Genomic DNA, 23,035 nt, shown 5'->3' on the forward strand with positions numbered 1-23,035 from the left:
ATAATACTTTATTATTTTGTGTTTCATTTGGAGTTGCTCAAATTATTTTTCGAGCTCGTTAGAATTAACTTAGCATATGTAGGACGAACAAAATCCGTAATATTTCGAGTTGAATTACACGCTCGTAGTTTATTTATTTGTTTAAGTTCTTATTTATTTTCGAGCATGTATTTCTTGGATTTTATTCAAAGACTTTTAAATTGTCTTTTCTTTTGATTTTAGTGTAGCAAAATCTTAAAAAAATCAATATGATATTATATTGATTTTCCATTTCTTCCTCTCTCTCTATTTGTTTTTCCATTTACATATCTCTACACATGCACCGCAGCATGTTCTCCTCTCTCAATTTTTTTCCTTCCTTTTATTCTCTAATCAGCCACAAAATTGAATCTGGCCCAAGGCCCATCCAGCGTGAGCAATAGCAAATGGCCCAAGGAGCCCGTCAACGAGGAGATCGTCTTCTTCCTCCAGAATAGCACGTACACGCACGTTACAGAAACTGCACGTTCATGGCTACCACTTCATCTCTCCAGATCCCATCAATTCGTTCATCATTTCCATTAGACTTCAACACGAACATTATTCTCCATGACCCAACGGTTCCATTCAGTCTGTTCGTTCTTCGTTTGATGGTCTTAATCAAGCACAGGAAACTGACGAACTTAAAGGCCGGCCATTGGCATTCGTCCATTGATCTCCCTCCTCCGGCCATCATTCTCGAGACCGTTCGCGTCACGGTGTGCGCCAGGAGCTCCTCTATAAAAGCCCTCTCATCTCACCCTCCAATTCATTTCGTAACTCTCTCAATCCATCCCGCAAGATAGCGCCATCTCCACTGTTCTTCGCCTACTGTCGCCTCAGGTTAGACATCAAGTCAAATTCCTTTCACTTTTGGACTCCTCTCATATCAGGCTACCTCCTAGACATCTTTTCCGATCGGATTATCATCGTTGGCTGCGCGCGAAATAGCGCCATGTTGCTGCCACCGTTCGGGACCGACGCCATTGTCATTCGTTGACCGTTCGTCGAATCGGTGACCCAAATTCAAACCTATACCATAGAGCGAATATTCGATGATGCTAGGAGCGAGTTTTTGGTTTTCATTTTCGTTTGATTGATTACGTTATATGTTCACTTAGCAAGTACGTATATGTTATTGTATGTATTGTAAATCATATGATTTTCTTTTAAAATTATTCATGTCCTTAGCATGCGTGGAAATATGTTTGAATTATTGTTATGATTTTAGGATTATTTTAGAATGTCGTTGAATTAGTTTCGCCTAAAAACGATGCACGATAAATGGTTTGGTAATTTGTTGTTTGTATCTAGACGTAATATATGCATGCGTACTTTTGATAATATTTCTATGTTTGGTTTAATCTCACATTAACTTAATTTGTATAGGATAGTATAATTGTTGTCGAAGTGTTACTGAGTATAGGAGATGTGGTGATGCATATCATGAACGATGACTCTTATATTTTTGTTACATGAAATAACACATGAAATGATCATGTCATGACTAGGTTATTTTCAACGTGTTGATACATATGCATTTAGATTATATTATATGGATGGCACATGAGTTGACCGTATAATATGTTGTAATCCTTTTAGCATCATGTGTGGTACGTATGACGTTTGTAGCCTATAGTTTACTTTGGTTTTAGTTAGCTTGGTTGACTTTTGCGATGTTTGTTGTTAAAATGAAATAGTTGATGTTTTAACCATTATAAATATTTAGATGTTTGTCTAAATATTTATTTGTGGTTAAATAGGGTATTTTCATGCCATGTTTAGCCATGTCATTCCAATGCATATGATAGTTGATTACTTCGTGTGTTCATGCTATGATATGACCTTTTATTTTTATTAGCGCGAGGCTTGTATATATTGTGTACTATAAAATTTAGTTAACAATGCGAATCAAAACGTTAGTGGGACGACAAAGTTTGCTTAGTGACGGTAGACCCTAAACCCAACCAACCGTTCAAATCCATCTACTCATCTTCAATTGTGCCACCTCCTTTGAAATCTCTATTTACATCTAGATCTTGCTACCCATTCTTCTTTTATTTTTATTTTTCGTTCTGGATGTTATTGGATTTTATTGTTTGTGTATTTATTATTGCTTCGACGTTACTACGAGTAGGAGGTGACGGTACGGGAGAGGAGCACTACGAGGAAGAAGGAAAAGGAGAACTCGACAACGAAGGCATGCCTCCTTCTTTGATCATACTTATCCTATGTTTTATAAATTGCATTGAGTTTTTGGTTACAATATGCATGTTTTAAATATTATAGCTAGCGTGTCGATTGACACATTACCTTGACCGCTTGTCGCCTATCTATTTGACACCTGAGTAGAAGTATATAGTATTCCGGTAGAGTAGAAATGCTTAGCCATGCTTATTACCTATAGGTGCTTTGTTGAATGACTCTGGAGTCATTGACACTTGAAACTTACCGCTGAGTTGGCCAGTTGGCCTTGTTGACCTTCTCTATCCTCTTCTACTCTGGGTGAAAATTACCATCTGAATACTGGCGCGGGCCACAGCCGAATCAAAGATTGAAGGAGCGATTGGCTGCCGAAGGTGAAGGGAGCAATCACTCGTCCGTGCCGCATGAGGCCTAATAAGTCTTGGATTTGAAGATTGTGTAAACAGTACAACCACATGCTATATGGGCACTGGCTTGGTTAGGTGTCGATGTCGCCGTACCGTAGATGGGATAGTTGCCTTGCGAGGAGTATCCTCGGCAAAGATGGGGGGACCATTTTGAGGACGTACTCTCAGTTCCATGCACCAGACCCGGTGGGCATGTCACATCTTTGGGGGATCTAGTCCAGAGACCTCGTCACAATCTCCCTGTCGGTATACCAAATGGTGTACTACGCTAGCGACGGCTAGTGGCAACAAGTCGGGATTGTGTCGTGTGGGTAAAGTGTATAACCTCTACAGAGTGTAAAACTATTCGAATAGCCGTGTCCACGGTCATGGACGACACATGAATCTTTATTGACATACAGGACCTGTCTTGCTTATTCCCTCTTTGCCCCAATTATTGGAACCTATGATGAGTGTGAGTTGATCGAGAATCCTCACTTTGATGAAAGTTATTCTGAATATTATCATGTTTTCATCAAAAAGTGCTTTTATCCAAAATCTATTGTTTACAAATAAAATTAGCTTTTATGCAAATGAGCCATATAGCCTTCCTTTGAAGCCACATGTAGCTATTAGGTCCTTCTCCGAGGGAGGCATGTTGAGTACGTAATGTACTCATGGCAATAATTTTGTTGGACAACAGAGATCTATGAAGACGAGGGTGCCGACTACGATTATTATGATGATCGTGAGGAGTGAGGTCACGTGGACTACATCGACTGCCTGTGGCTGAGATGGAGTCGCTACGCATTTTCGTTTCCGCTGTGTTTTTCTGTTTGTAATAAATGTCATGAGACATTCTCTATGTATGCCTTGTGGCAAGATTTACTAAACTCATATTGTATTATTTTAACGTTCTGCAATGATACCATTTCGCTGTGTTGTCAACAATGATCCTGGGGTTGACGATTAAACATAGGAGGGTCTGGAAGTAACTTCCGGGTTCTCACACCTGAGGAGTAATTTTACATAAACAGGGGGGCCACTGCTGATGGTGTTGGTCCCAAAACAACAGACTACAGGGCCACCACGGGGCAACTCGAGGTTTTGTACGTGTAGGCTTTTCCATCCGTCGTGTCCTGAGAACGAGATACGCGGCTCCCATCGGGTTCGTCGACACGCCGGGCGGCCTTGCTAGATTAGTTTTACCTTCGACGTGATATCTTTTGCATCGGGATTCCGGTGATGCTTTGGGTAATCTCAGAGTTGAGGTTTTCCACTAGGGAATCCGACGAGATCGCGAGCTTCGTGATTGAGGATTTCTGTGCGGCTTGTGGTAATTTGTGATGGACTAGTTGGAGCACCCATGCAGGGTTAAATCTTTCGAAAAGCCGTGCCTGCGATTATGTGGCAACGTAGAAACTTTGTTTAACACTGGTTCTAGATAACTTGAAGTTAACTTAATTAAAATATGCCAACTGTGTGCGTAACCGTGACTGTCTCTTTCGTGAGTTCCTTCTCCGAACGAGGACACGGTGGGGTTATGTCTGACGTAGGTAGGTGTTCAGGATCATTCATTTGATCATCAGTAGACACGTCCGTTATGCGTAGATCTTCCCCCTCTTATTTCTTGTACTCGTAAGTTTAGCCACCAAATATATGCTTAGTCGCTGCTGCAACCTCACCACTTAACCATGCCTCACCCATTAAGCTTTGCTAGTCCTGATACCTTTGGAAATGAGATTGCTGAGTCCCCTGTGGCTCACAGATTACTACAACACCAGTTGCAGGTACAGGTAAAGGGTACTTGACGCGAGCGCGTTGACTGTTCATTTGGAGTTGTTTGTTCTTCTTCTTCTTCATCGATCTAGGATGGGTTCCAGGCCGACAGCCTGGGATAGCAAGGATGGACGTCGTTCCTCTTTTGTCGTTTGTTTTCGTCCGTAGTCGGACCCTGCTCTTACTCTTGTGACTATGTATTGTACTGGTGTGACTCTAATGTATCTTGTGGCGAGTGTAAGCCAATTCTATTTATATCTCATCTTTTCAGTACATGTACTTGTAACGATATCCATTCTTGCGACACGACGAGATGCGCTTCTATCCTTGACGAGGCCTTTGTGCCAAATTGAGGATAGGGTTGTATCTTGGGCGTGGCAAGTTGGTATCAGAGCAGTACCGACCTAGGAGCCCCCTTGATTGATCGAACTTGGCCGAGTCGAGTCTAGTGAAAAACTGCTTTGAGTCTAGTTATATATCGAAGAGTAGGATTCTTTTTTCTCCTCTTCTATGCTGTGGTGAGGAATCTTGACGTAATAATTTATTCTACTCCTCTTCCCACTCAAATTTTTTTTAGGATCACGCGGATATTCTTGGAATCTATATGATGCCGATGTGACGGAGTTCTGTCTTGGTGCCTCCTATCTGCTTTGAGTTTCAGGGGAGTTGAGCTCTAGGGGATTCTTGAGCACATCGTTATCATTCAGATTTCTTAATATCTCAGAACGAAGGATGTTCGTAATTGCTTCAATACTAGTAGTGGCGAGATAACCCCGATGTCCCCAGTACTGGTGCAGATTGTTCGGGAGTACTACCATACTTTGTATCGTTGTGATCACGAGGGTCTGTTGTAGATGAAGGTCCGAGATTCTGGTTGTGTGTTGACGAATGTGATACAGGTGACGGGTTAGTATAGGAGTTGTGCGATATTACTCCTTGTATCCGTGTACCAGATTGCATGACCAGATATTTCGGGAATTCTTAGGTGGGAATTCAAGTAGTTGCTTATAGGACAATCTTCCAACAAATACATGATGTTAGGTTGGGGTTCGACATCTAGTGGATCCGTTTGTTCACGGTCGACTTACAGAGGTACACCTTGTGTCTTAAAGAGTCCTTGTAGCTTGCTACAACTCAGGGACGCTTCGTATGTCGGGTGCACTGCCTTACACTTGATGGCTATTGTAAAATCGAGCCCGTGCGATCCTGTCCATGAAAATATCAGACGAAATCTTTCTCATGAGTTTGTTCTAGCTAATTGCAAGCCGCATCCTTGTTTTCTTGGAATATGGTAATTCCTGTTGCTTCGATGTCAAGTGGTGATTCCAGATCTTTTCTAAGAGGTGTTCTCATATTTTTATGAGAGTATTAATTCTTTTGCTCTATCAATTGTCTTATCAATTCCTTTCAACCGGAGTTGTCATATCAATTCTTTCCAACCGGTGTGCTTCTCTTCAGTGAATCAATCTTCTCCAGTTTTTGCAGATCATTCCCTTAATTCTTTTCGGAGTTCATCTCATCTGTCCCAAGTTGTCTTTGTTTTCCCCGCCCTCCCACCCTTTTCTTCAGTGATTCAATTTTCGTCCAAGAGTTTTCTTTTCATTGTGCTTCCGCTGTCTGTTCTTTTCTCTCTTACCCGGTGATTCATTGTGAAGATTCTCAGGAGCTTAATGTTCATCTGTATTCATTCTTGTCATCCTTACCGGCGAATTCAGTTCAGCTATCCATGGTCATCATATCCTTTTCAACCATTAAATTCTTTCCTATGTTGGGAATTCTTGCCAGCCTATGTTGTTATCATTTTTCTCTAGTCTATCCGGAGCGTTGAAGATATTTCAGTAGTTTCTGGTTTTCAATTCTTTTAATTATTTCGAGGTGCTAACCTCATCTAGTTCTCTTCATACCGGTGCAATATCTCCCGTTCTAGTAATCTTTTCAATGGTGATTTCTTTGAGTGGGCCCATAACCCACAGGTTTTTCCCAGGATCTGTTATAGCTCTTGTAATCTTCCGGAGATCTTTAATTCTTTTCAACTATGACGTAAGTATGAATTTCATCAGTCATATCCCTTCGTCAAGACCTATTTGTATTAATTCTCATATTTGGCTAAACCTTTCATTCTTCATTATTCCGGAGTATCTCAGTTATTCTTGGTGGTGTTCTCCTCATCATTTCAGTTTTGAAGACCGAAGGAGTTTTTCTCTCAAATCTTGGTCCATTCTCTTGCAGATTCGTCATTTCAGCTTTGTGCCATCATCTTAATGGTTGTCAATCATGAGTATCCCTTTCTTGCTATCCGGTGCATTTCTGAATTGTTTCATTCTCGATTCTCCGAAGGCCATCATTTTAGAAGATTCTTCGTTCTCAGCTTTCAGCTTTCATCCTCAAATCTTCTCAATTCTTGCCTCTTCGTTCATCTCTCGATTATTCCGATGCCTTATTCAAGTTTTCCGTTAGGTGGATCATGATCTCTTCATTCTCATGTGTTTCCATGCATTCTTGGAATTCCCATTTAGTTGTGAATTCTTACCGGTGCGTCCTTCAATCATGCCTCAAGTGGTGCTTATCTTCCTGCCTCTTCAAGATTCATTTCTAGAAGAATAAGTGGTATGCTAAATCCGTTGCTTGTCATCAATTTAACTTGATGAAGGATAAGCATAACATAATTCTTATTCTTGTTCTTCCTTCTTCCAAGAGATTTCAATTCTTCTTCCGGAGTGGCTCATGGTTTCAATTCTTTTCTAGTGTTCGTATCTTTTCTTTTCCGGAGTTCCAAGTTTTGTCAAGTATCTCTTTGTGAAGCTTCATCTAAATTTTGGCAAGGTCATAATCTTATTCTTTTCTACCTTCATATCGTTGCATCATTCATTTGATACGGAGGTCCTTCATGGTGGTTCATCAAGGTTTCAATTCATTCTCAAGTGTTCTTCAAGATTCTTGTTGGAGAACCTCAAATATCCTTTCTCTTGCATTCCCAAGTGCATTTGTTCTTCCTTTATCCTTTGAGGTGGTATTATAGCATTCTTGTTAGTGTAGGAGCCTCGAAGAGATTTCCTTTCAAGAATGAGATAATTAAACCCACCAATTCTATGGTCATGAGATATTTTCAACCCATGATTTCTTCATTGAGCTATATGTTTTGGATTTCACCTAAAGCTTTTCCTATGGATTGTTTCTATCATGGTGCTTGTCATTAATCCAAGTTCTCAATGTATCCTCTTGGTGTAAGAAATTCTTCATATCTTGTTCTCCCAATCAATCCTTGTTTCTGTAGTGGCTGGTTGTCACTTCATTAGTTTGAAAAGGTTTCCATAAGCCCACTACTATCTTGTTCTTTTCGTTGTTGTTTTTCCAACAACTCCGTCCAATTCTTCTTGCAAGGATGCTTGCTAAGTTCATTGGAGTTAGTAGTTGTCATTCTTTTCTTCATTCTCTTCTTCCGTATGAGCTAGTTCCTATTCTATTGTTCCGGAGGCATTGTGATGTTGCTCTTTTGGGGTCTATCATGTTGTTCTATCAAGTTCATGGTGTTCCCTTGTTCTATTTAGTTGTTTGTTATGAATATTGTCTATTTCTTCCTTCTTATCGAATTTTTTGTCCCATTTTCCTACCGAAGTGCTGCCGAAATTTTCCGTGAAATCTTGCTTGTTTCTCATTTCACTCCTCATCGCTTTGCAACCATCAAGGATCGTTGGGTTCACTTGTTTGTCAAAGAAGCGACTAAGTTTTTACCTCTTGTTCTTTCTCATCCTCTCCCCCTTTCGTTCTTGGATCTCGGGGCGAGATCCTCTTGTAGTGTAGGAGAGTTGTGACAACCCGATGCCAACGTTCCAAAAGATTCCCCCTTCTTTCCGTTTTTCGTCATGTGTCTATTTTCTTTTGTCGCATCATCATCACATCATGCGCATCATCAGCATTGCATCAGCATTCCGTTGCCGCCAGTTTTCAAAAGTGCATCCGTTGTTAGTTGCCGGTTGTCGTCGTTGTCCGTTCTGAGCCCGACCGCACACGCACGCGCCCGCGGCATCGTCAAAACCCTGTTTTAAAAGTGTGTTGAAAAACTTTCTCTGATCGGGTTAAGCTTTGATGTGCGGTGTTATTTAAATATAGCTAGGCCGCCTATCGAATTTCGTCGCGATCGGAGTCCGTCTGGTACCCGAACGGTCGACCGTAGCGGCACCGTATTCGGTCTACCGTCGGACGTCTGCCGGTGTTTTAAAATTCATTGCCGCACCGCCAGTTCTCCCTCTTGTCTCCGGATATCCACTCTACACAGCCTCGTAACCGTTCCCGCGTTCGGAATCGTCCGAATCCGACCGCACGGTTGGACCCGGAACGAAATTCCGGCAAACCTAGCCCCCCCATTTGTCTATAAATAGACCCTCTCCTATTTTTGGACAGCAACCCTAGCATTGCCTCTATTTCCGCGCCGCCCACCTAACCCTAATCCCACCTCTCTCTCTCTCTCCTCCCCTCAGCCTCCAGCCGCGGGCCCGCCCAGGCCCATCTGGAGCCCGCCCGGGCCCGAGCCACGCTGCCCACGGTCTGCCTCCCCGTGCTCCCGGGCTCCCCCGTGCCCGCGTCGCCCGAGGCTCTCCCTGCCCGAGCAAGCCCTCTCCGCGCCGTTCCCTGCCCCGCCTCCACGCCGCAAGACCCCGCCGCGTGCAGCTCCTCGTCGCCGTTCCCCGCCGGCCGCGCCAGGCCGCTAGCTCCCGTGGGCCGCACCGCCGCCACCTACCAGCCCTACTCGCGCGCGCCCTTGCTGCCTCGCCCCGCCGGCGGCCAGATCCGGCGAAGTCCGGCCAGATCCGGCTAGCTCCGCCCCCTCCCGTCACCTTAACCTCCCCCTACAGCAGCGACACGCCGGTGCAAGCCCTCGCCAGCGCCGTTCCTTCTCTGGAGCGAGGAGGACGACGCAACCAGGCGCAACGCTCGCCTCCCCCTCGCGTGGGCTGCTCCGCGCCAGCTGCGTTGGCCCCGAGCCAAGCCTAGCTGGCCAGGCCAGGCCGAGGCCTCCGACCCCAGGCCACTTCGAGCCGGCCCAAGTGGCCTTGCCCTCCAGTGAGATCCCCCCTTCCCCTGCTCTCTTTTCCCTCGCGTGCGTGCATTTTATTTATCTTGCGCCCCTGTAGGCCCGTTAGTTATTTAGGTGATTTTTCGGAATAATATAAAATTCATGAAAAATAGACGTATAGTAAAACGTCCGTATCTTTAAAACCGTTATTCGGATCACGATGAATTAGATATGTTTTTCTTGTAGTTTGCGCGTAGAATCCGTTTTGGAAACTTGCATAATTGTTTGACATTGTTTGACGTGTCGAATGCATGGATTAGCGTGCTGTTCTAATAGGATAGTGCCCACATTTATTTTTCGCGCGCATTCGAATTGCTCGGATGCCGTTGTATAAATGCCCATGTTTTAGGAACCATTATTCCATGTATTTTAGAGCGGTCACTCGTATTTTTGCGTGTAGGGATTGGCGCTAGTTCATTTATCCGTGTATAGGTTATTATCTCGCATTTACGTGTGGCATTATTTTGTTGCGCAACCCCACATATTTTATATGTTTTCGGGGTAGAAAAATCCATGGGATTTTTCTGTGCAATTGGTTTTAGCTTTTGAGCAAGTTAGTTCGCGCGATATTTGGCCATGTTGCTCTCTTGTCTTTTTCATAGGATTTATTCTGTGCTTCGTTTGACGGAGTTGTCAACTAGAGAGTTGTTCTAGGGTGTTTTGTCTAGCCCCTGGTATTTTTGGTTGCAATAGATATGCATGTTTAGGTGTGGTTTGCTTGCTCTCAAGTTGCTAGAAATAGTGCTGAAATATTTCTAAGTCTGGAATCTGTTATATTTTGTTACTGTCTTGTCTTGCTTGTATCTTTTCATCCTTAGCTCTTTTGAGGTTGGCCCAATGGTGTTAGTTGTAGCCCTTGTGTTTCTCTAGCTTTCTGTGTATGTTGATGCCATTTGGAGTCCTGTAGCTATAGGTTTTGCTGCTATCAATATGGCTTCAGATCGAAAACTGCACTTTCACGAAGTGTAATTTTCACTAAGTCTGAAATAGTGTGTGGGATGCTATGTTGTTTCTTCTTTTCCTAGTGTTCCTGGCTGCCATGCTAGTTGTTGTTAGTTGTTTGTAGTAGTGCTTCTTGCCCTCTTTCGTGTCATGCCTTGCTTGAGTTTATCGGAGTTGTGTAGCTCGTAGTTGTGGGGCGTAGAAAATGCTATGTGGCTGATTTTGGCAGATTGTAGTGATTTCTTGTTTTGCTCGTAGTTGTTGATCCGTAGCTCCGATTTGGTCGTGTCCTATATGAAACTTGCTTAGAATCTCGTGCAGTTTCATTTTCTCTTGCTGGTTGTGTGATTTGAAGTGCTCGTGGCCGTCGTGCACACATATTGCATTCATGCCATCATATCTTGCGGTGCTTGTATCTCTTGAACCGTTGCTCCGTTGGAGATGTTCTTTATGTGTAGATTGCTTGAAATGACGCGTAGAATCACGTGAACCTATTTATTTTGCTGTTTAACAACTAATTAAATGCGTTAGTTCAGATCTGGACAGAATTGTAAATTAACTTGTGAGGTGTTTCGGAGGTGCTATATGTCATTTCCGACCTTATTTAAAACGCCTAGATAGGTGGTTTAATTTCGCTTCATCTCTTGCCTTGTTTAACCACATTTAATATTGTCGTGTGTCTAATCGGGATAGAACTAAATAATTAAACGTGGAGTTTCGTCAATATGCAACTCGTTGCATATTGAACTTCACTTAACGTGTAGTGTTTGATTGTGTGAATTGTCATGTCGTGTCCTGCATGTGTTCAGCTGCTCATGCATCATTTGTGTTGTGCATCGTGTGGTGAATTTCGTGTGCTGATGCTTGTTTCCGGTTTTCCCCATCTCGATAGAGTTCCGCAAGCGTGTCGGATGTGAGGACCCGTTCGACTACGTCGGTTCGTCTGCTTCACGGAGGCATTCTTCTTCCAAGTGGGATCTCAGGCAAGATGACCATTTCCCCAGATACCATTACTATCATTGCCATGCTAGTTTTACCTCTTCTATCGTTTATGTCTCGTTGCCTACCACATGTTAAATATCAGCCTCTCAACAATGCCATGTTAACCTTCAACCTGTTTGACCTAGCAAACCACTGTTTGGCTATGTTACCGCTTGCTTATCCTTGTGTTAGCGTTGCTAGTTGCAGGTGCAGATGCTTCCATGTGATAACATGGGTTCCTTGTCATATCACCATATTTAAATGCTATTTAATTTAACGCACCTATATACTTGGTAAAAGGTGAAAGGCTCGGCCTTTCTAGCCTGGTGTTTTGTTCCACCTTTGCCCCCTTAGTTTCAGCTACCGGTGTTATGTTCCGTAATTGAGCGCTCCTAACACGATCGGGGTTGTTATGGGGACCCCCTTGATAATTCGTTTTAGATTAAAGCTGGTCTGGCAAGGCCCAACTTTGGTTCTACATTTGCTCAACATAATAACGCTGTTAAACTGAAATGCATAGGGTGTTAGCGCTACCCGAGGAGTAATTTTACATAAACAGGGAGGCCAGTGCTGATGGTGTTGGTCCCAAAAGGACAGACTGTAGGGCCACCACAGGGCAACTCGAGGTTTGGTACCTGTAGGCTTTTCCATCCGTCGTGTCCCGAGAACGAGATACGCGGCTCCTATCGGGTTCGTCGACACGTCAGGCGGCCTTGCTGGATTAGTTTTACCTTTGACGAGATATCCTGTGCATCGGGATTCCCGTGATGCTTTGGGTAATCTCAGAGTTGAGGTTTTCCACTAGGGAATCCGACGAGATCGCGAGCTTCGTGATTGAGGATTTCTATGCGGCTTGTGGTAATTTGTGATGGACTAGTTGGAGCACCCCAGCAGGGTTAAATCTTTCGGAAAGCCGTGCCCGCGGTTATGTGGCAACGTGGAAACTTTGTTTAACACTGGTTCTAGATAACTTGAAGTTAACTTAATTAAAATATGCCAACTGTGTGCGTAACCGTGACTGTCTCTTTCGTGAGTTCCTTCTCCGATCGAGGACACGGTGGGGTTATGTCTGACGTAGGTAGGTGTTCTGGATCATTCATTTGATCATCAGTAGACACGCCCGTTATGCGTAGATCTTCCCCCTCTTATTTCTTGTACTCGTAAGTTTAGCCACCAAATATATGCTTAGTCGCTGCTGCAACCTCACCACTTAACCATGCCTCACCCATTAAGCTTTGCTAGTCCTGATACCTTTGGAAATGAGATTGTTGAGTCCCGTGTGGCTCACAGATTACTACAACACCAGTTGCAGGTACAGGTAAAGGGTACTTGACGCGAGCGCGTTGACTGTTCATTTGGAGTTGTTTCTTCTTCTTCTTCTTCTTCATCGATCTAGGATGGGTTCCAGGCCGGCAGCCTGGGATAGCAAGGATGGACGTCGTTCCTCTTTTGTCATTTGTTTTCGTCCGTAGTCGGACCGTGCTCTTACTCTTGATGACTATGTATTGTACTGCTGTGACTTTGATGTAGCTTGTGGCGAGTGTAAGCCAATTCTATTTATATCTCATCTTTTTAGTACATGTACTTGTAACGATATCCATTCTTGCGACACGACGAGATGCGCTTCTATCCCTGACGAGGCCTTCGTGCCAAATTGAGGATAGGGTCGCATCTTGGGCGTGACAGGAGACCACGAGGGCAGTTGCCGAAGCAGGAGCGACCTCCTTGACTAGATCGGGGGCGGCTGTGTGCTCCTCGACATAGTCAGCCGCCTCCAGGTAGAAGAGGCGTGGGCAGACGTGGCCCGGAACATAGGGCTTGTCGCAGTTGTAACATAACCATTGGCGGTGATGCTCGAGTTATTCGGCCGTGGTGAGCCGACGGAACGGGCGCGTCGCGACCGTGATGGGGGACCCCGCGGTCGTCGGGGCCGATCAGTCTGGCGCTGGAACGGCCGCCAGAGGCGGTGGGTGAGGGGCCCGGGCCGATGATGCCTACTGCATGGCCACCGCACGGCGCTCGAACGCACGGGCGTAGAACATGGCCGTCTTGAGGTCCCGTGACCCGGGCACCTCGACGTCCATGCTGGTGTTGTCGGGGAGGCCGCCGACAAAGAGCTCGACCCTTTGGATAGCCGAGATGTCGGCGGCCCGGCAGGCCAGCGCCTGGAAGAGCTCGGCAAAATCATGCACCGAGGAGAGGAACTAAAGGCGTCCAAGTTTCGCGAGCCGGCTTCCGCGAACGGGTGGCCCGAACCGTAGGAGGCACAAATCGCGGAAGCGTTCCCATGGTGGCATCCCGTCGTCGTCCTGTACGAGGGCGTAGTACCACGTCCGCGCGGCGCCGCGGAGGTGGTACGAGGCGATCCAGGTACGGTCGGATGCGAGCGTGTGTTGCCCCCTGAAGAATTGGTCACACTGGTTGAGCCAATACAAGGGGTCCGTGGAGCCGTCGTAGGTGGCGAACTCCAGCTTAGAGAAGCGCGGCGATGGATGGTCGTAGCCCACGGCCATCGGTGTCTCATCTGTGCGGAGAAGCAAAGATGACGCAGCCGGGAAAGCGGGCTGCATGGTACCGCCGTGGAATACGGGGCCATCCACGCTGGCGTAGGGACCCGTAGTTCCGGAGGGTCCGGCGAGTGGCCTAGCCGGGTGCGCCGCGGCTAGTGGCGGGAAAGATGGCGGACTCGGGCGTGCCGTTTAGGCCGGCTCGGCGAGCCAAGCGACGAGGGGAACCGACCTCCTGGATGGGCGCCCCCGAAGTCGGCGGCGGCCCTCTCTGCGTCGAGGTCGCCCCCTGGTGCGGCGTAGCCGAGAGGGGAGGTTGTGGCGCCGCGTTGGGGAAGAAGGCGGCGGTCGGCTGCGGCAGCGTATAGGGCCCCGTGAGGAACGAGCGGATGCCCACAACGGCCTGCCCTAGCTCCAGCAGCGCGACCTTCATCTCCGCTGGGGTGAGGACAAGGGCGGCCGAGGTCGGCGGATGCCAGGCGGGCATGGGAGGCGGCCCGCTCAGGGCGAACGCGGCTGCCATGGTGGCGAGCGGCATGGTGGTGGTAGGGAGCGGGAGACTAGGGGTGGGCGGAGGCGCAGACATGATCGAACTGGAGCTAGCTGATACCAACTTGACAGGAACTGAATCCCTACCAGGCTAGGTCGAGGATTATAGGGATGGAACAGTGGTTGGCGTGGCGACGAACACGGCAACGGCGCCCGGGCTCCGTGATTGCGCGAGAGAGAGAAGGAGATGGCGCGGTTAGGGTTTAGGGCGCCGGCTCCTGCTAGGAGCCGATCAGAATAGACTAATTCTTCTTGATTAAAACGGAGTCCTTTATATGAGTATATATAATCTCCCTAGGCTAGCAATTATAATAAACTGGGCTAAGCCCCTAATACGATAAGGTAACTGGGCCAGCTCTCTTTAACTCGGCCCTCTCCATGTAAACCGGTCATAACACCATCTTACACTCTCGAAGTAGGAAGTGCAACTTCTTTGTTGTTTAGAACTAGAATGGATCATGTGTGCTCCAGATGTGTTCAGTTTAAATAATCATGCACACTATCAATAATCATTTGTGCAAAAGTGGGTTTATACAGATTAATACAATTCATAAGCAATATATGTTTCCTATATGTAACATGCTACACTGTTCTTTGTGTTGATAAGTCACATATGTTTTTTCTGAAAGCCAACTTTGTTGACACCAGGCCCATGACGTAGGGTTCAGGATTCATTTAGAAAACCATTAATTGTAGATATAAAACGAACGGCCTATAGCATTTTGCTGTGCAACTGTTTATTACTCCATCCGTCCTAAAATTCTTGTCTTAGTTCTATCTAGATATGAATCTATCTAAATATTAATACATTACTAGATGCATTCATATTTAGACAAATCAAAGACAAGAATTTTGAGACGGAGGAAGTATTTGGAGAAGTCCCTATGGAAGGGTCTTTTTGGGACTTTTTTGGCACTTTTTTCAACAATGCCCCTACTTTTAGCATGTCATTTAATAACTACTACTACATTATTAAGGGTAACATGGTCTTTTTGCATGTCATTTAGTGATCTCTAGTCCCTATTTAGTCCCTGGAAACAAACGGGTAGGGACTAGGGACTTTTAAGTTGGGACTAAAAAAAGTCTCGGGACTTCTGGAACAAACAGGGCCTAGATGTGCGGTTGCCGGCGCAGACTTTATCTCGTGGGCACGGGGGATCTCGCAGGACGAATGCCACGCTGCGAGCAACAACAATCGGCGGTGGCAATCGCGCAAGGAGGCGACGGAACGATGCAGTACGGCGTCATGCCAGATGGTGAGGTCGATGTCAAGAGCGTGGAGTTTCTTAGAGCATCTCCAACAGTCGCGCTACCAGTGGCGTGCTAAAAAATAGTTTGCAGCGCGTTGTTTGCAGGTTTTGGTGCGGCGGCCAGCGCTGGCTCCAGCACGCCCGCTAAAATGCAGCGCCCCCTCATAGCTCAAGCAGGCGTGCTAAAATGCAGCGCGCGTGAGTAGCCTTCCGCCGCCTTGTTCTTCTTCGCGGAAACCTTGCCCTTCTTCGGCCGCGCCGCATTTGGGACCTTCAAGAAGGGGGCACGTGGCCCCACGGCGAGCGTCGGCGTGAGGCCACCCGCCGCCGAGGTCATCCGTGGCACCATGAAAAGGCCGCGGGCGACGCCAGTGCTTGAGGGAGTGCCGACGGAGGGGAAGCCAAAGCTCCCCGCGCTAGGGTTTGCGGCGGTGGTGGCGACCACGGAGGGGCGCGGGTGTAGGAAGGGGTGAAGGGAGTGCCGGCGGGGGCGTCCATCGAGTCAGATCGCCGGCGCGATGGGGAGAGTGCGGCACGATCGCTCGAGTGCGCGGCGCGGAGAAGCGGGCGTACCAAATAAGCAACCGCGATGGCGATTCGGACATCGCGTTGTACTTTACTAGCAAAAGGACCCGTACGTTGCAACGGAAGAAAAACAATTATAATCTTCAATGGTATCATATCATGTCTTTAAAATTTTAGGACATTTCTTGAAATGCATGAACATTTTTTAAATAAGCAAACATTTTTTTCAATTGCACTCAAAAAATAACACACAAACATTTTTTCAAAATCATGGACTTCTATTGTTTTCACCAACATTGTTCTCAAAATTATGAACATTTTTCTAAATATGTGAATATTTTTACAAAAATCCTGAGCATTTTTTGAATTCACAAACATTTTATGTTTTCTTCAAACTTTTATTTCAAAATTCCCAGTTTTATAAATTGCAAAAGTTTTTCAAATTTCTAAATCATTTAAACTAAAAATGGAACAGAAAATGAAAATAAAAAATGAGACTAAAAACAGAGGCACGAACTGTTTTTAAGATTTTTACACGGACTTTTGTTTAAAATCATTGACTTTTTTATTTTATGGACATTTTCTCAAAGTTTAAACATTTTTTTATATGCAAACATTTTTCAAAACTCCTGAGTAGTTTTTGAATTCTAAACAAATGTATTTTGAATATTTAATTTCGAAATTCTCAATTTCTTAAAATTGATAAAAGTTGTTTGAAGTTCTAAATTATTTAAAGTAGAAAAATAAATTGGAACTGAAAAGAAAAATAAAAAACTAAACTAAAAAAACAGGCATCCACGCATGGGCCGACCCAAACAGGTGTGCTGCATCTTTTTCCAACGCCCGGAGCGTAATATAGGAGGTGCCTACATGGGCCGGCCCAGTCCGGAGATTTTCCTGTTTGGAACGTTTTTTATGACTTATAGGTGGCATTGGTGGGTAATTTTAGTCAACTTTAAGAATTTAGATGACGTACGGAAGAAGCACTATTTGCTTTATTAGTAGGTAAGATATGCCCCGCGCACGTTTATCGCGCGTCCGTTGAAGCACCTTTTGTTATTGCGCGTGCGCTAAAAACGCGAATTTTGCGGTTTGACGCTGTTTTACCTCAAGCTGTTGGAGATGCTCTTAGTTTGCGATCAGATTTCCGTGGTTGTAGGGGATGCGTGGCTGTTAGTTCTAGTACGGTTTTAGGGGATGCGGGGCTGTTAGTTCTAGTACTCCTCTCCTGGTGTACTACGGTCAGTCACTGAAAATTATTAATTGCACACCATAAAGATATGGAAGACGTTTAGCATTAGTCGAATGAAATTTCTGTGCTGTAAACCGCCTCGTTTGCTCTCCACGTGTCCCTGTGGAGGCTAGCCCACCGCTTCGGTCCCCTCCATCTTATCTTCTCCACGGAACCATCCACCACCACCACCACCTGCTTCTCTTTCCCCCTTTTTTGGTTCGTCATGTACACAGGGGAGACAGGCACAGGAGGGAACGACCCCGTCGGCGCCGCCTTGCTTCATCCCACGCCACTGGAGCTTCAACGGAGTGCCACCGCGCCTTCATTGGAGCATCGTCGGAGTTGCATCGCAACTTCAGCCATGGTCGGCGCGTGCTGCATCGTCACTGGCGCTGCATTTGCGGCATCCCCCCGTTCAGCTTTGCAGCTCCCGCCATGGCCGACGCGTCGCGTCACAACTGCTGCCATGGCCGCCGTGTGCTGCGACGTAGCACCCGTCACCGTCGGCGCTGCATCGCAGGATCCGCGAGTCGTCGCATCGTCGCCGGCGCCGCATAGTCGCAAACCCCACACGGCGTTGCAGCATTAGTAATGGTCGTCGGGTAATGCGTCGCAGCATTAGTCGCCATCACCAACGCTGCATCACAGCATCCCCTGTGTTGCGTTGTACTTAGCTTTCATCACAGCCGCAGCGTGTTGTGTCGCAGCACCCATTGCATCGCCGCCGCGCGCTGCGAAGCATCTGTCGTGGCCGCATGAGCTGAGATGCAGCCCTCGCCGACGTGACCACTGTCGGGCATGTAGCAATGAACTGTTGCGTATCTCAGGGAAGAAGAAAGCAAAGGACCACGAGCCGTCGTGTGTGCTCAGTGGAAGGAAGGAGCCGATGAAGCGTTGACCCATCTAACAGATTAGATACGATGGATCCAAGGGCTACTGACCCGACTGATTTCCTTAGTCGTTGATCCGTAGCAAGCGCCTAAAGATATTAGGTCAATGATGGTTGTTAGATTAAGACTTGTGGGCCCAATGGTGTGATGTTGATTGGTTTGTACAATGTTATGGGATTAAACGTGGAGTGTGAATAAGAAAATTCTTTTTTGCTTGTTTAATAGTAGTGGAGATATACGAGCATGGTTAATAGTGTAGCCTGCTGGTGGCTATAGATCAATTCCATATCATCTATAATCTTTATAAAAGTAGACTTTTATAATAGTGTAGTTATAGAATAGCTATTAGCTTAACTATAGCACTTAATGCTTGCATGTGAAGAAGGGAGATAAATAAATCTGATTGGCATGAAAAGTGAAAATGTGGGCTCTAGCGCGTGCTCTTCGTCGGGTGTGCTATAGCCCAGCGATAAATCTAACGCCTGTTGCGCTCTCTTTCTTCCTTTCTCTTTCATCTACTTCAGATTTTTATGACGTGGCACATGTTATAGCCTTCTAAGTGAGACTTATTAGACTTGCTCTAAAGCTAACAAATACAACCAAAGCAAATCTAGGTCGTCAGATTTACCTGATATCATGACCGAGATTTATTGAATTGTCTGTTTGTGTCTTTTTTTATTGGTATACTAGTGGGTCTTTAATTTGATTTCTACTATTCTTAAATTATTTACATGTTAATTTGTATTACAAATTGTAAAATTTCGGAACAATTCAAATCAAAAAGAGTTAAAACGAAGGAAGTGTCACCAAATTTGTGAACATACACATTCATGGGGGATCAATATCATGAGCTGGTGAGCAAGAAATGATAACAGAAGCTAAAATATAAACCGATCACTCTGGTTTTATACTAGATACACACACAAACACATTGTTGCCTCGATTCTTTCCTCTCCACCGACCAACCCACGTATGCATGCACAAAAGATGAGTATCTTCACTTCTGCTATGCTCTAGTTAGACTCGAGCTGCGCGTACCACACACCCTGGATCTTGACATCCTTGGGCGCCTTGGCGCCGAGGTCGGTGTCTGACGGCTGCACGCTCTCGAAGACGCCTATCACCTCGCCGGTCTCCGGCTTGCTCTTGGTCACGCTGAGGGTGATGTTGCCCGTGGAGGAGGACGCGTTCTTCACGTTCTCCTTGGCCAGCTCCTCCTCGTCTCCTCTGCCTCCGGCGGGCAGCGCCACCGCGTTGTCGTAGCCAGTAGAGCCACCACGGCCCTTTGGGTCGAGGAAAGAGGAACCCCTGTAGCTGGGCACGAGGAAGGGCCCGCTGAAGCTCTCCGGCTTGCCGGTGGCGACGAGCTGCTTGACGGTGAAGAGGAACGGCACGCGCTCGCCTCCGGGGAGCTGCACTGTGACGGCCGCGTAGTCGATGCCGTCCTTCTCCTCGAACTTGAGGGTGCCGTCGGCGCCGACCTCGAGCGGGCCTTCCATCTCGTCAAGGGTGTAAGTGAGACGGGTCATGAGCTTGGTCTTCTGGAAGGCCGGTGGCTCGTTCTTCTGGATGCCCTCGGCCTTGACGGTGAAGGAGGTGGGCTCCAGGCAGAACTTCTTCATCTCGTACTTGCCGGCCTTGAAGGGGAAGGAGTCGACGCCGCCGTCGATGGTCGGGCACTGGTTCGCGGTGCCGGTACCCTTCACCTCCATGTAGGTCTTGCTCTGGATTTCGTCGAAGGTCAGCCTCTTGGGCGCCCCCTCCGCACTTGCGCCCTGCACCCACGCGAGTCACTCTAGCTAGCTGGACTAGAATAAACGGCCATGCACGGCAATAGAATAGATTAGTCAGCTTACAGAGACGAGGAGGGCAGAGGTTGCGAGGGCGAAGCCGGCCATCTTGGCGGCGTCGGCGCACTTGCTTGCGACCTCCCTGATGTCGGATTGCAGGGAGCACGTGATCCTGGCGGCAGCGTCGACGCCGAACGCCCGGGCGACGTGCGACGACGGCCGCACGGAGGAGGCCCGGCCGCCGATCTTGGCCGGCATCAGCGTGGCCGCGGCTTGGAGAGACGCTGCCATGTTGGTCGGTGGGCTTGGTACGCGGGAAGATCGATCTCACTCGTGGTTGAGAGGCGAGTTGTCAGGGCAGGCAAGTGTTATCTATGCGAGGCGCGGATAAGATACGGCCTCCCATTGGTGGCTTCCGGATAAGAATATCCATTTGTTCCCATGCACGCATACGCACCAGCCAGTCATTCTCCCTCTGCCGATCCAGCACCAGCCACAAGGTTCGGCCGCGCCCAGAGCGCGCGCTGGTGCACTTCGCCCGTCGCTATCACCATCCTTGTGCCCTGTACTCATCATTGTCAGCTGACCAGCTGCGAAGCCGCTATTGTAAGGCTTCCCCTGACACCCACTCTATATTGATTATTACGAAATATAAGATAAATTATTATTTGTCTTATTTTAACTTATACTTAAATTGATCATTGTACTTCTATATATAATGTCTAGGAAGCTCAATCAATATAACAACTACGTATTTCATAAATCCGTCTATATCCAGGAAGCACATGGAGCTTGATATCCACTTTGTGCTTGAACATGACGCCCTTAGTCACATCCGATTTTTCATGTTCCGACCGCAGTTCGTCGATGTGATAACTAAGGGACTGTCAATTTTCATCTTCGAGGAGCTTCGTTTCATTCTTTGGGTCTCTCGGCGTGCTTTGACTGCCAGGGGGTTGAGTATATATTTGTGCATGTATGTTCAGTGGCGGTGACAGAAGTTCAAGTATGTGACGTACACTTTAAGTTGTAATGTCAATTAGATGTGTATTTACAGTTTTTTGTACTATCTTCTCAATAATTTTTCCTTGTAGTTAAGAGTTTCACTAAAATGTTGTGTGGTCAAGTGATCACACAGCTTTTATGTGGCTTCGCCACTGTGTATATTGTGTCATAGACCCACCTCCTAGTTTCTTGTATAGTTGAGGTTGAGGCCTATTTTATACCTTATATATACGTGTCTAGTGCATCCGATCAATATTGAGAGTTGCATAGCCCAAATCTAAGTCTCTACACTTTTAACATGATATCTGCACCAAGTTCCGAGACCTAGCCACTGTCTGTCGCTTTCGCCCCATGCGTTGCCCTCGGGCTATCGGTCCCCATGACTGCCACTGAAGCCGCGCCGGCCGTACCTAGGGTTCATCCGCCGGTCGTGTTATCTGGCTGCCCTAGAGAGTCTTTTTCGCAATTTCTTGATCCGCGTTTTCTCTCTTCTGTTGGTCGCTTTGATCGATATTTTTTCTTTTTGGTTTTCTGATCTAAGATCGGTTTGCGTCGCTCGCCGCCTCCATCAATCTCGTGCCTCTACTCAGACATCGGCGTGGCCCGGCCTCCTAACCGACGAGGCGCCCCTTGCGATGCTGCGGCCCCTAACGGCCGTCAACTACGTGTCTGCTCGCCCTCGTCTTGTGCCGGTTGTTGTCGTCGTTCTCCGACTGGGACCATTTCATCACCACCCGCCTTCATACGGTCACGCACCGGCTGCGTTGGGACGACTCCCAGCTCCAGTCGCGTCGGCCTCGCCGGCTGCCTCGGGCTGACTGTCGGCTCCGACTGTGTCGGCCTCGCCGGTTGCCTCGGGCCGGCAGCTAGCTATCGGCCCCATCGGCTGCCTCGGGCCGGCTGCTAGCTGTCGGCTACCTCTGGCCGACTACCGGCTCCAGCCGCGTCGGCCTCACCGGCCTCCTCGGGCCGACCGTGTCAGCCTCGCCGGTTGCCTCTGGCCGACTGCTGGCTCCGGCTCCGACCATCATCACCGGCTTCATCTCAGACGCCGTCACGCCGCCTCCACCGAGCGACGTCCCGGACCTCGCGCGCGATCGGATGGATCACCCGTTGTCGGTGAAAGGATCGACACCTATGGGGGCCTCAACGGTCTCCTTTTGCTAGTTTGGCGGGGAGAGGGGTCGCGGCAAGAGCAGAACCAATAGTCAGGGCCTGGCAAGGTCAATTTTACCCAGGTTCGGGCCGCGTTGTGCGTAAAACCCTACTCCTGCATGTGTTTAGTTATTTGTTTAAGTTTACTGTAGATCTGTCCCTCTTACAGCCTTCGATTGGTCAAAAAGCCAACAGTCCTTTCTATTGAGCCTCAGGCCTCCTTTTATAGGCGAAGGGGTCACCACAGTGGCTCAACGGGTGAACGTGGGTTCACGAGTGGAACAACGCCGACCGCCCGCCACAGTGTTACTGCGGTGCATTAAATGCTTTGATAGACTTCCTAACCTCGTGAGGGGGGTTGGACACGTACCCACACGTGGCAACTTCGGGGTGTTGCGCTAGCGTGTGGACGAACGCGTGGTCCATGCATCGGCGGTGGCGTGTTCGTCGGTGGAGGCGTTCATAGGACGCGAAGGCGCCCTGGGCCCGCGACTCTCTTCGGGCATTCTTTTCCTCCCCGGCAGGGTTACTTTGCTGGGGGATCTTCTTGTTCCTCTCGGCAGGGAGGTGATGGCATGCCGAGGCCTTGTCAATATTCCCGGCAAGGATGGCTTGCCGGGGCTCAGTCCTTCTTCCTTGGCGGGAGGGTCTTGCCTTGGCAGTGTCTATCTTCCCGGGGGGGAGCTCCTGCCGGGGTCTCTTCTTCATTCCCAACAAGCGGGCGCTTGCCGGGGGGCTTCCAGTC

General features: G+C 47.4%; 1 protein-coding gene across 1 annotated transcript; it reads right to left on the reverse strand.

The window, feature by feature from the left end:
* Positions 1 to 19,141: 19,141 nt before the first annotated feature.
* On the reverse strand, positions 19,142 to 20,509 carry LOC123426189 (oxygen-evolving enhancer protein 1, chloroplastic). Its single transcript, XM_045109973.1, has 2 exons — positions 20,197 to 20,509; positions 19,142 to 20,115 (listed from the first exon to the last, which is right to left on the reverse strand). The coding sequence occupies exons 1-2, from the start codon at positions 20,419 to 20,421 to the stop codon at positions 19,354 to 19,356; spliced, it is 987 nt and encodes a 328-aa protein (XP_044965908.1). The 5' UTR covers positions 20,422 to 20,509; the 3' UTR covers positions 19,142 to 19,353.
* Between the last annotated feature and the right edge of the window lie 2,526 nt (positions 20,510 to 23,035).

The sequence above is a fragment of the Hordeum vulgare genome, chromosome 2H (genome assembly GCF_904849725.1).
Source record: "Hordeum vulgare subsp. vulgare chromosome 2H, MorexV3_pseudomolecules_assembly, whole genome shotgun sequence".
Lineage (NCBI taxonomy): Eukaryota > Viridiplantae > Streptophyta > Magnoliopsida > Poales > Poaceae > Hordeum > Hordeum vulgare.

What these genes read in the sequence shown, in the direction of transcription:
- LOC123426189 (XM_045109973.1), bottom strand. Translation starts at nt 20,421, where the DNA reads ATGGCAGCGTCTCTCCAAGCCGCGGCCACGCTGATGCCGGCCAAGATC. An exon ending in CCTCTGCCCTCCTCGTCTCT is followed by an intron (nt 20,116 to 20,196) that starts GTAAGCTGACTA and finishes GCGTGGGTGCAG; the next exon opens with GGCGCAAGTGCGGAGGGGGC.